Below are 13,948 nucleotides of genomic sequence, written 5' to 3' on the forward strand. Positions count from 1 at the left end.
AAGGCCCTCTATGAGGTGGATTGATTCAGTGACTGGAATAATCGGGATGGGAGTGTCGGAGACAGTGCGATTGGCACGGGACAGAGCAGAGTTTAGGGCTGCTGTACATAGGGTCACTATGAGTCGCAAGCGATTCGATGGCACACAACAACAACAACAACAACTCAAGTATGAATCCAGAGATGCTAGGACAATCAGACACACAATTCTTTCTACTCTTCTCACCACTGTTATCAGACAGGAACTCGGCAAAAGACTTAAAACTTAATGACAAAAGGAGGCTTTGTCCGACATATTTTGGACATTTTGAAAGGAAGGACTGGTCCTTGGAGTCAGATATCATGCTTGGAAGGGTGGAGGGACAGAGAAATAGAGGAAGACCATCAATGAGATGGATGGATTCAGTGACTGGAGTAATGGGGGTAGGTGTGTCAGAGACAGTAAAGTTGGCACAGGATAGAGCAGGGTTCAGGACTATTGTACATAGGGTCACTACGCATAACAAGCGACTCAACAGCACATAATAACAACATAAAGAAAAAAAACCCTCTTGACTCTTGTTTTCTCATAGTACATCCCTTTTCATGCTTCATTCACAATCCTTTATTTCTTGAGGAACAGCGACCAAGCCTGAGTGTCAGAGGTTTTTACAACATGCATATGATAAATTCCTGAATGGGAGGGGTGGGCACATTAGCCTATCTGACGGGGTCAATAACCCACAATAAATCCCTGTGACTACATCAGAAGGAGAATTTCTCACATGATGAATTGTGAAACTCCTGTGATAGCTATTAAGGCGTCTCTCAATCTGGCCACACCTCTAAGGGCAAAGGCTCTGGTACCCAGCCTGCCACACTGACCAAATGATTTGTAAATAAATCTAAAGTGAACAGAACAAAGAGCAAGCACGTCTGCATAAAGCACAAACGCCAACCCAACTTTACATCACAAATACGGAGCCCATGTGCTACAGAACTGAACCGCCACATCCACACAGGTGGAAGGAGAGGACAAAACAAGGTGCCATTTTAGGGGTAACAAGGAGCTCTTCAGGGAGAGGTACTGCCAACCCAAAGGCACATGGTTCAAATCCACCAGCTCAAGTCTATTAGAGAACAGGCTCCACTGTATTAGAGATGGGGAGGATGGCACAAAATAGGGCAAGGTGCAGGCCCGCTGTTCACTCAGCAGCACCTAACAACAACAATTATTACCTATAGTAGTAATTACTAAGTATAACAGTAACTATAATTAATAACTGTTACACATTAGTTCTGACTTGACAGTAGACAACAATAATTATAATTACTCTCCTTTTCAAAGTTCAAATGTGTCTAAAAGGCTAGAATTGCAGAACCTTGCTCCACATGGACCAGACCTTACTGGAAGCAGGTACATCTGACCTAAACATGTAACAAGAGGGCATGGCTGAAAATGACACACAGTCTCACAAGCAAATACGCAGGGGTCATTTTAAATGATGGAGAAAATAACTAATAAGACAAGAAAATGCTCCCAGTATATTGTTAACACGTTGTCGCACACTTTTAAACTGATGACCGTGCTTAGAAACACATTTTGACGTCATTTGCGGCAACATGTTAAAAAATATGTTGCTTTAATATGAAAAAAAAAGTCAACTGTATTTTAAAATCAATTTAAAGAAGGTTAAGCTCAGAGCATGAAAACAGCCTCGTTCACTCTGCCAAGTAGGTCCCTGGTGCTGCCCACTGGGTTTCTGAGACTGTTTTAATGGGAGGAGGCTGCACCATCTTTGCCCTTCAGTGTCGCTGGCAGCTTCCCAAGAGCTAGACAGGCTTTGGGCTAACAGCGTAAGGTTTTATAGACTGTAACTGTAAGAATCAAACCTCAAAAAAAAAAAAAAAAAGAATCAAACCTCAGCTTATGCTAAAGTGCAGCTACCTCTGCCCCTCCTCCTTCAGACCGAGTGCACTGCTCCCCCTCCTTCCCCCTCCTTCTGCCCGCGTGGCTACCTTATCTCATATTGGAGCAAAATGTTCTTCTTTGTAAAGGCATAGAAAAAAACTTCCCCACATTCCTGTACCTAAAGGTAACTACTCACCAATCACACCCCAACAAGTCTCCAGGCTACCCCCCTGCGCAATGGTCAACAATCGAATGCAAGCCATTATACCAGCTGCTCTAAATAGCCAACCATAGCTCAATTAGTTAGACAAAAAATTTAAAAAGGTATAAAAGGAAAAGCTGGCTTTGTCTCGGGGCTCTCACATGGATGCTGCTGTTTCAGTCCATGAAGGTCCCAGTTCGAATTTGGAATAAACTTTGCTAATTTGGCTAATTGGCTCAGTGATCTTTTTGGGGACTCGCTCCGTTACAGTAACACCAGAGCAAAACAGCTTAGCGGTGGTCTATTTCACCCCCTCCACCCAAACTAAACATGTTCTCTGTAACTCCTTGAAAGCTCAATGACTCAAACATTATTAAACCCTTGTGTTCTCCACCACAAAGATTTAATAGTCAGAGTAACCAGCACAAAAAGAAAAAGCCCCGCCCGGAGCACTTTTCTCTGCACCTGGGCGTAGCATAAGAGCTTCTCCGTGGCCTCCGGGTCTTTATTCCAGATGAGATCTTCACAGAGCTGCAGGAGCTCCTGGTGGATGTCGTCATACACAGGGAGGTTGCCAGCATTCACTATGCCCATATCCATGCCAAACTAAGGGAGGGAGAGAGAGAGACATCTGGTCACACCCTAAGCCAGGGGTCAGCAGGTAGGCTGTATGAAAAAGACAGGCAGAAAAGATTTTAAGTCATACAGTGTACAAATATTCTGCACTCACACACTATATACAGTAAGGCCCTAGTTACCACCTACCATCATATGGCTTACGGACAATGTGTATTCATCCTTTAATGTTAGGAAATGTCATGAATATTTATTTGCCCTCACTTTGAAGCACTAGAGGAGACTGTCCAGCTTTCTCCAGCCCTCCCCACGCTCACATGCATCTGAGGTGAATGAAAATAATATGGGCTCAGTCACATCTAAGTCCTCCAACTGACATATTTGCTTTTTGGTATTTTAAGGCGGCCTTCTGCAGTAGATCTGCCTACTGCAACATGTCTTTTGAGCTCCTATTGCTTCCATGGGTGTTGACTGTGGATCATGATGCTGCCTACTGGCCCAGTGGTGAGGTATTTATTTACTGCCCAATTTATTTTTATTGGTTTGCATATATCATTTGTATAAATCATGTTTTGTACATGTACTCCGTGTTTTATACAATCGCTATATATGTTGTGTTTCATTCATGTACCTTTTGTTTTATGGCCTGTTTGCTTGATGTTGAGTTGTAATCCATACTGAAAGTTTTAGTCTTGGATCTCCTTCAGCAAGTGCTTCAAGTCATTTTCACTTTCAGCAAATAAAGCTGTGCCACAGGCCTATACATGGCTGCTGATGAGTCCTCCTCCAACCCTGATGCCACCAAGTTCTTCATACAGTCTAGCTTCTTGGAATTTTGTTGCTCTTCATACAGATTAAATGGACATAGAGAAAGGATACAACCCTGATGCACATTTCTTTTCCAAACAAATTCTCCACCATGCAGCTTTTGCTAACTTTCAAACACTTGTAGTGACCCTAGAGGACAGAGAAGAATTGTCCTATGGACTTTCTGAGGCTGCAAATCCTTAAAGACACAGACTGACTCATCTTCCTCTGGCAGAGCAGCTGGAGGATGTGAACACGCTACCTTTTGCCTGGTAGCCCAATGCCTGGCCCACAGCACCACTAGGGCTCCTTTTTCTTGCATTAAAGTAAGGCTGCTGCTAGGTGGGACAAACAAGTTCATCCTGGAGAGTGTTAAACCAGGCTGCTCCTCGGAGGCAAGGATTCTGAAGTTTCATCTGACATACTTTGGACATATTGCAAGGAGGGACCCGTCTTTGGAGAAGGATATCATGCTTGGGAGGGTAGAGGGAGCACAGGAGAGGAAGACCCTCAGTGAAATGGCTTGCTTCCGTCACTCAGTTACTGGGTATAGGCGTGTCGGAGACAGTGATATTGGCAAGCGATAGAGCAGGGTTTAGGGCTGTTGTACTTAGTAGGGTCGCTATGAGTCACAAACGATTCAATAGTACATAACAACAAGAAGTAAGAACTGTAAGCAGGTCTCCTGACTCACTGAATGATTTACCTAGGAACAAGGCTCGTATATGTAAACAAAAAACAAACAAAAACGGTTGCTAGTGAACCTATTTTGTTTCATGGAGACCCAAAAGGCTGGAGCAGAACTGCCCCACAGGGCCCCCAAAGCTGCAATCAAATAGAAGCAGGCTGCCACATCTTTCTCCCACAGAGATGCTGACAGGGTGAACTGGAGACCCTCTAGTCAGCAGCCAGGTGCTTTACCCACCACACCATCAAGAAAACGTTCTCTCTGAAAATTGGAAGCAGGCCATCTTAGCCAGCCCTTGCCCTAAACCACAGCCCGCTTCCGAAGGACAAACAGGTCTTGCCCATACCTTGATCGCATGGTAAAGGAAAACCCCATGCATCGCTTCTCGAATGGCCTCCATTCCTCGAAAGGAGAAAGACAGGTTGGAAAGGCCTCCGCTTATTTTGGCTCCGGGTAATGTTTCCTGACAAAGAAAATTGTGAAATGTGAAAAGATTTCTCTATTTTACCCAAAGTTACCTCTCTTAAATTTTATGTTTACGTAGACAAGCAAAATGCATATAAGGTGCAATAGTAAAATCATTGTTTTTTCTTCACTAGACATAACCCAAAACTTGACATGTTAAGGCATTACAAGGCACAGGGTCATAGTTTTTCTCCTAGATTTGCATCTCCCTAAGGAAAAATACAATATCTTGCTTTATTTTTGCATATTTCTACAAAAACCATGATAAGGTCTCACACATAAAGAGGGCCCACATAGTATTTGCTAGATCAATCACAGAGAGATTATAGAGCTAAAGACAGGCAGAAGCAGAATGACACTCTGAGCACAACCAATAATACCAAGTATTAACATGCACGTGGGGCAAATGAACCTCTCTTCCACTGCTGGCTGAAGTGAAAACTGGCCAAAACACACAGGGAGAGAGTCTGTCATCGCATTCTCCTAGGATTCAGCATGTCCATTCCAGAATCCATACTGTAGAGAGACTTGTGCACACATGCCCGAGACACACACACAGGCACACTCACAGGAGAGCTGTCCATAAAAGCCTCCACTGCACACTACCCAGGTGCCTATCAGCAGAGAAGCAGTTCCAGGACAACATATCGTAACAAAAATAAACTAAAGCAATCAGGTTGAGTAAGAAAAGTTCACATGCAGGCAAAACTAAATGTTGTTTGGATACACACATGGAAGTCATAAACTTTAAAAAGAGAAACAACCAAGAACATCATAAACCTCAGGATGACAGCCACTTCATAAAGTTCAGGATGAGGGTACAGTGAGAAGGGGGGAAGGCAGAGGGGCACAAGCCACGTTCTATGTTGGGATAATGAAGTGTTTCAGAATTATTTATTAAAGTATGTTTTCTGTGTTCCCAGAGCGTGTGTTATATTCCACAATTTAAAGTGTGGTGCTGGAGAAGAGTCTCGAACATACCATGGACTGCTAAGAAAAAAAAAACACATGACTGTCATGGAGAAGGTGAAACCAAGTTTCAGAGGCTAGGATTTTGAAGCTCTGTCTCACCTACTCTGGGCACATGGCCAGGAGGGACCAGTCCTTCTAAAAGAACATCAGGCTCGGAAGGGTGGAGGGACAGCACAGAAGAGGAAGACCTGAGTGAGATGGACTGATATAGTAACTAGGGCAAAGGGGGTAGGTGTATAGGAGTCAGTCAGACTGGCTCAGGACAGGGCAGAGTTCAGAAACAGTTGTACATAGGGTAACTAGGAGTTGCAGATGACTCGACGGCACATAACAACAACAACAACAACAACAAAGTAAAGTGACATAAACAAATAAAAGCCATTAAATTTCAGAAGAAAAAAAAATTACTACCTAATTGTGAAAATGTCAACATTACCCACTCATGAATAAATACATAGCTCCAACTGTTCACTGAAACAACAAAATAAATTTGGGCTAAGTGTTGGGCAGAAGCAGGGAGATACCCAAACCTACTTTGATGGCTTTTGTTGCCTGGATAAAATTAACAGCATACAAATTGTGTTCTTCCATTCCAGTACCGATGGTGAGGATGTTGGGGTCAAAGATGATGTCACATGGATTAAAGGCCAGCTTGTTCACAAGTAGATGGTAGGCCCGGGTGCACACTTTAATTTTGGTGTCTATTTCAGTTGCCTGGGTAAAAGTGCAAAAGACGTTGCTTAACACAAAAATGAAGTGTTACTCCAAAGCAGAAGCACTCTTCACTTGTCAAAAGCACTCACACATCAATATTTGGATGTCACGAAAACATAAATGCCAAACAGTCTCTCAAGATTTAGCAAGTGATCTCAGAAGAGGAATTAGCTTAAAGATGCCACTGTATTTTCATCAGCACAACAGTTAAATTGCCTCTGTAAAAATCAAAGCTTATATTCACACACATACAATTTATTAATAAGTTTCAAAAATACATGTGATAAAAATTCAAACACTAAAAATGAACAGAATGAAAAAAATAAATGTTACTCTTTCTTTTGACCTGCGGTTTTCTCACCCATCACTCTGAGTCAGGAAATGATCCTGTTTTCATGTGTGTGTGTCTGAATATATTCTGCACTAATATTTCTTGTATAGTCTTCACTACTATATACATGTACACTATAGATACATACATTTATGCTATGAATAATACTGTTACATATCATCCAATCAAAAAACCACTCACAGCTGATTGTCCAGAGGCAGCAGATAGTATGGGTATGGGAGGAGGTTGCCTGTCTTTCCACCTGCTACTTCCCACTATCCTCCGGATAAGAGCCACCTCTCCCAATCCATTCTCTCTCACTTATCTTCTCACCTAATGTCCCTTCTGCCACACCAGCCCTCTGACATTCCCCAAAACAAGGCTCATCTTCCCAGATTTTACACCCACCTCAACCGCTGCTGGAAGCTACAGCCCAGCTCTGTCCTGCAGCTCTGTCCTGAGTATCACTGGGGTCTACACCCAAATGCCACCCTTTCAGGGAAGCCTCATAGCCTTGCAAGGCCAGTCCCCTTCCACCCTACTAGCCCCCCCATTCTCCAATTGCCTTCTATTCTTTAGTCTTCTTAGTAGCATTTTCCCCCCTCTAAAGTTAGTTGACAACCTGTTTAGTTTTTTATTATTTACTTTCTTATGTATTTTCATCTTCCAGAAGTAGAATGTCAACCATAGTATTTCCTCACTTCCTAAGCAATGTCTGTGGTAGAGCACAAGCCCAGTTATCTGAATGGCTGGATAAATGAACAAATACAACCTCAACTAAGGCATTTCGGACCTTGAAGTTAGAAACTGGCTTCCTATCAGATTAACAATTTCGGTATACAATGGACTCATCAAATGACATTCTGAATAATTTCAGGCTTTATGAAAAATCAATAGACTTTGAAAAGGTAAATACTTGTTATCACATATAATTCTGACAAAGAATTCTCAATAAATAAAAAACATTCTTGAAACATGGCCAGCACCCCTGAAATAAGTGAAATAACCTTTCTTGGGAATGGGAACAAATATAGACCTCTTCCAACCAGCTGGCCAGACAGCTGTCCTCCAAGCCCCCTGGCAAAGACTGGTGAGTGCACCCAGGGCTGCATCTGTTAGTTTAAACAAATAAATTGGCATCCCATAGATTCTTGGGGCCTTATTTTTTGCCAGTCCCTTCAATGCAGTTTCCACTTCTGCCCTCATTACCATTGGCTCCTGTTCATATAGTACTTCCTGAAATTTTTCAATGCTAGTCAATTCTTTTTAGTACAGTGACTCTGTGTATTCCTTCCATCTTTTTTTTTTATGCTTCCTGGGTCATTCAACATATTGCCCATAGCAACTGTCAATATTATGACTCAAGGCTTGAATTATTTTTCAGTTCCCTCGGTCTGAGAAATGCAGAGTTCTTCTTTATTCTCCAATTCCAGCTCTCTGCACATTCTATTATAATATTTTGCTTTGTCTTCTCAAGCTTCCCATTGAAATCTTCTGTTCAGCGCTTTTATTTCAGCATCTTTCCCCTCTGTTTTGGCTTCTCAACTCTCTAATGCATTTTTTTAATTATTATTAAATTTTATTAGTTTTAATGAACATTTACAGAGATTCTGGGTTTTCATTCATTCATTGTTGCACTGTTTTCTCTACCCTCCTCCCCAGTTCGTTCTTCTTCCCCCATGTCTGTTTTAATTGTCTAATTGCCACAGTGCTTGTCAAAGCCAGTTCTGATTAATCTCCTTTGTCAGTGTGCCCTTTGCCATTCCCTATCACTCCTCCCTGAGAGAGACTTCACCCTGATTCATAAGGAAAAGGGGATGGCATATTCTCTTAGCTACTTCCTGCTGAAAAGGGACGCTGTGGGTTTCAGGGTGAAGATCTTCTCTCACTACTCTAAAGGGCCCCTTTGGCAGTAGGAAACACATAGACTATTATGGAGATTGATTTTGGAATTTAGATGCACTGTTATTAATTGTGCTTAGCCATACATGTTCATATCCTTGAAGATGTATCATGGAGGTGTTGCAACCTAGAAGACACAAATTTAACTGACAAGTTAAAAGTACATGAGTCAAAAATTAACAAGCAATAATATTCCGAGTAGAGGTTCTAGTAGTGGCACAAATCAAGTTACAGAGGGAAGGTGGTTCTTACAATAAAAGGCCTATAGGCTAGCACTTTGTCTATTATAGTGTACAGGTTAGGAACCACAAGATGTAGAGGTTCAGCTATGTCATTTATGCTTCTTAAGTCCTGGAGCAAATTCCATCTACCACTGGGCTGTTTTACAACTCGGAAGTTCACATGCAAGGTAGAGGTGAAGTAAGGAACTGCTTATGAGGTTTTCCGTCCATTCCAACAACTAAGACATAGTAAGAAGAGCTGGGACCTGAGAAGGCTTTTAGGACCAATTAGTAGACTCTGTGTCCAGGAGAAAATGAATATACTTACCAGTAATGTTAATGCTCATCCATGGCTCTTCTGGGAGGATCTAAATTGTTGAAGCTCTAATGCATTTTTAGAGTCTCCTCAGACATCAGCTTTGTTTTTTTCTTTCTCTTTTGTCTTCAAAAGTATTTTTTTTCTCTCTCCATGGATGATATCCTTGATGTCAACTCATCTAGTCTTCAATCACTGGTGTTCAAACCTATTCTTAAGATGATTTTGAAATTCAGATAGAATAGATTTAAAACCATAATTTGGTTCTCGTTTTCATTTTCTTCAGCCTCTATTAGAACCTGCACATAAGTTACTGATGTTCTGACACTCAGTCCACCCCTGGCTCATTTTGACTGTCAATGCTGAGCTTCTCTAACAATTCCTCCCACAGATATATAGTCATTCTGATTCCTATGCAGTCCAACAGGTGAGGTCCAAGTGCAAAGTCGTTGTTTGCATTTTTTATAAAAGGTATTTGCAATGAATAAATCACAAAATTTGATCATTCTATTTTCCAGCCTCATTTTTTAAACCAAATTATAATTTTCTACATAGTTCTAGTTTTCAGTCTTTCCTATCTCTGGTTTGAATTATGCCTAAATATTTCATCTACTGTATATTTCATGGCTACTGTAAATGGAATTGCTTTCAGTTAATTTTTGTAGGTTGATCTTATTATACTCTGTCACTATGATAAACTAGTCAATTAGACTCACTCATTCTCCTGCTCAGTTCTCTAGGATTTTCTACTTATAAGGTCATATTATATGCAAATCAGAAAGTTTCACTTCCTCTTTGTCAATGTAGATGTATTTTATTCCCTTTCCTGCCTTACTGCTCAGGCTAGGACTTCCACTATGAAATCAACACTGGATGCTATTGTTGCTACTGAGTATTGTCGAGTGGTAAGTGGCTCACAGCTGACCCTCCAGTGGTTTTCAGAGGTTGTAAATTACCCAAGAGGAGATTTCCATCTTTCTCCCACAGAGTAGCTGGTGGATTCAAATCCTTTAACTTTGGGTGGGCAATGAAGTAAAAGTGGTTATAAAAGGCAACCTTGTCTGATTCCTATAATTAAGTGGAATGATGCTTTTAAATATGTTGAGAAATATTCCTTATATACCAATTTTATTGGGTGTTTTTATCAGGAATGAGTGTTGAATTTCTCCAAATGCCTTTTCTGTACAAGCTAAATGATCATATGGCTCTTTTTCTTTATTTATGTAGTGGATTGTTTTTCTGTTGTTGACCCAACCTTGCATTCCTGGTGGGAATCCTATTTGATCACAATGAATGATTTTCTTCCACATGATGTTGGATTCTTTAGGTAGCATTTTGTTGATAATAATTTCATCGATGTTCATGAGGGATAATGGTCTATGATCTTCTTTCTAAGTGGTGTATTTGCCTTTACCTTTGGTGTAGAGCTGTGCCTTTCTTCACTGACGAAAACGACTGCATAGAATTAGTAAAATTCACTGGACAGCGCTTTGGCCAGAGCACTTTTGATTGAGAGCATTCTTATGACTTGTTCAATTTATTCTTTGATGATGGATCTGTTCAAATGTTCTACCGCTGACAGTGTAGATAGGCAATGGGTTTTTAAATGTGTGTCCATTTTCTCTAGGTCTCCCAATGTGCTGACTCAAATCCTCCTGTGGCCTTCCAAATGCTCACAGCCATTGAGAGGCCCCTGTGAATGTCTCTGTAAACCTCATGAGCTACAATCACCTGTGACCATTTGTGCATAGGCCTATGGTGAAAATAAAAACTAAACCACAAAGTCTATCACACCCAATTAGTAGTGAAGTGAGGCTGGATACAACGTTTCAAAAGAAAAACTTAACAATGTATATCAAAATTCTGAACATGTCCACTTGAACCTTACAATCTCATCTACAGGAATCCATGATAAGAAAATAATTCTATAAGGGATACGAAGAGGAGTATGGCATCAGGATTGGAGGCAGACTCATCAATAACCTGAATTATGCAGATGACACAGCCTTGCTTACTGAAAGTCAGGAGGATTTGAAGCACCTGCTACAGAAGATCAAGGAATACAGCCTTCAGTATGGATTACATCTCAATGTCAGGAAAACAAAGATTCTTACCACTGGACTGATAGACAACATCATGATGAATGGAAAGAAGACTGAAACTGTCAATGGCTTCATCTTGTTTGGATCCATAATTAACACCCTTGGTATCAGCAGTCAGGAGATAAGGGGATACACTGCACTGGAAAAATCTGCAGTTAGGGACCTCTCCAAATTACTGAAGAGTAATTATGTCAGTTTGAGGACTAAGGTGTGTCTGATTCAGGCCATGGTCTTTCTGATTACTTCCTATGCATCTGAGAGCTGGATAGTGAATAAGGATGACAAAGAACTGACGCCTTTCAGCTGTGGTGTCGGAAAGAAGCACTGAACATTCCACAGACGGCCAAGAGAACAAACAGATATGACTTGGAGAGGGTACAGCTGGAGTGTTCTTTGGAGGCAAGAATGATGAGGCTTTGCCTCACATACTTTGGGCAGGTTGCTAGGAGGGGCTATTCCTTAGAAAGGGACATGATGGTAGGAAGGGTAGAGGGTCAGTGAAGGAAAGGAAGACCTTCAACTAGGTGGACTGACAAAGTGACTGCTACAATGGGCTCTTGTGTGTCAGGAAGTGTGAAAATGGCACAGGATAGAACAGAGTTCAGATCTTTTGTTAAAAGTTGTTTCTGTGAGTTGTACTCAACTGGACAGCACCTAACAACAACAACAACTAGAGTATTCATAGAACATTATTCATGTCACTGAAAAAATAACAATCAAAATTTGATAAGAGACTAAGAATCCAATTTTACTGAAATGTTACAAAACCATTAATATAGGATTAAAAAAATCTGTTATTTCCTAAAGTGAAAAGATGCATTCTATCCAATAATGGAAAAAGAATTAAAGAATACCAGTGTACTCTCAAGTTCATACAAATGTAATCTCAATTATGGGAAAAAATTTCCATTGTTTCATGTTGAAAATAAAAATGCATGTTATATACAGAAACAATAAAGATTTTGTTTAAAATAACTTCATACTAATTACACAGAAATGTAAAGGTATACTAGTTCCATCATTTCTTAATTATATGCTAAATCAGAAGTGAATTATGTCACCATCAAAGACCATTCTTTGCTTTCTTAATCTGTTTAAGCAGATGTATATCTATCCATATAAATTCTTTTCATCTAAAAAACCTGTGTCATTTTTCACTTTTTAACATATTCAATACAGGCTACTATCACCTTATTAAAAATGATATACCAATTTCCATTAAGAGACATTTAGAGACTTTTCAACATTTTTGCTAACACAATGTAAAGCGAACATACACCCTTGCATTCACAACCTACTATCAGATTCCCAAGAGAGGCTTAATTGTAATGAATTTTCAAAAAATTGTTTTAAGTTAAAATATTAGACAGATTCAAAGCAATTGTTTTGCATGAGGCATAAAACACACTAGAACAAGGATTACCAGTCTTCCACCCCCAGGAGAACTAACACTATCTGTGATACTTGTTACAATCCTTTTCCTGATCAGATGCCAGAAGAGACATTATGAGAGCTCTATTAATCTTTTCCATGTTATTTCCTGTATGAGAAAAGAAATAAATACCTTAATTATTGTTCTATTTGGGATGGTTTCAATCATTATGAGATGTAGTACCTTTCCTAGCTCACTAGGGAGCGCTGGTGGCCTCACGGGTAGGTAGCTGTGCTGCCAACTCAACGGCAAGCTCCTCCCTTGTCATTTCCTGCCTCTGAAAACCTGCTGGAGGGTCAGCTGGGAGTTGTTTCCAGCTCAATGGCACCTAACAACAACAGCAGAAGCCATGTTTACTGGCCATTTGTGGCCTAGTGGCAAGGAGCTGTGCAGTAGTCCCAAAGGTACATTGGTTCAAGGCCACCAGCTAGGAGAAAGATGGGCAGTCTCTTCCTGTGTGAGTAACTGCCTCTGAAAACCCACTGCAGAATCAGCTGTGGTTTGATTCTGACTGTATGTTACACAACAAGTTACTTATTAACATCCTTTTTCCAATCTTCAATTGAGTTTGGGCATTTTGCTTTCTGACTCACATGTAAGAAAAACGGATCTCCTTCATGTCCCAAATCCAATCACATCTTGTATACACAGACACTTGCCTCTCATCATTTCTGTTTTCTTTCTAGTTTCTGGTGGGCAAGACCTACATCTCAAGTTTGGATGAGTATTTCCTGATACATTGTAGAAGTGTTTTAAAATGGAATCTCTTTTCAGATCTTGAATAGATGCCAGACAATAGAGAAGCGACTCGCAGATCTTGAATAGATGCCAGACAATAGAGAAGCGACACGGCAAAAGCTTCTGACACATCCACAGGTACAAAAGCCCCAAGGCGGAGCCAAAATCGGTCTATACAGGAGTTCTACAGGACACATCACCTTCCCTTCATAGTACAACTAAACTTAAGAGACACTGGTCACAGCATAAAAAATTGTCAGCAGTTGACGTGTTTGGAATCACAGAAGTCAAGAAAGCTTCAGATACAAGCTGTCAGGTCATGGGCTGGACAATGGAAGATAAATTCTGAAGGGATTTGGTAGAAGTGAAGGGGTATCCTGGTGGAGGGTGGAGCTGGGAAATAAGTGGGTCAAAGCACTGGGCAAAGGGGCTGGGACAACACTGTAACTAATGGTTAACTCCACAATGAGAGATTTATCTTTCACTGCTCCACAAATTGCTTGTCAGTCAGATATTCATCTAAATCTAAACATTCAGATTAAGACAAACTAGGAAGAAGGATTGGCCATCCACTTCTAAAATAGCAGGCCTC

At 40.7% G+C, this 13,948-nt stretch overlaps 1 protein-coding gene across 1 annotated transcript in view; it reads right to left on the bottom strand.

The window, feature by feature from the left end:
• MTR (5-methyltetrahydrofolate-homocysteine methyltransferase) overlaps positions 1–13,948 on the bottom strand; it is a 93,747-nt gene that overhangs the window by 42,595 nt on the left and 37,204 nt on the right. Inside the window, exons 15-17 of the mRNA XM_006895369.1 lie at positions 6,135–6,314; positions 4,510–4,626; positions 2,558–2,698 (exon numbers count right to left, since the gene is read on the bottom strand). Coding sequence (XP_006895431.1) covers positions 2,558–2,698; positions 4,510–4,626; positions 6,135–6,314 — 438 coding nt within the window. The remainder of the gene's footprint in view (positions 1–2,557; positions 2,699–4,509; positions 4,627–6,134; positions 6,315–13,948) is intronic.

Source organism: Elephantulus edwardii, unplaced genomic scaffold (assembly GCF_000299155.1).
Source record: "Elephantulus edwardii isolate Elephantulus edwardi_28Jun2011 unplaced genomic scaffold, EleEdw1.0 scaffold00166, whole genome shotgun sequence".
Lineage (NCBI taxonomy): Eukaryota > Metazoa > Chordata > Mammalia > Macroscelidea > Macroscelididae > Elephantulus > Elephantulus edwardii.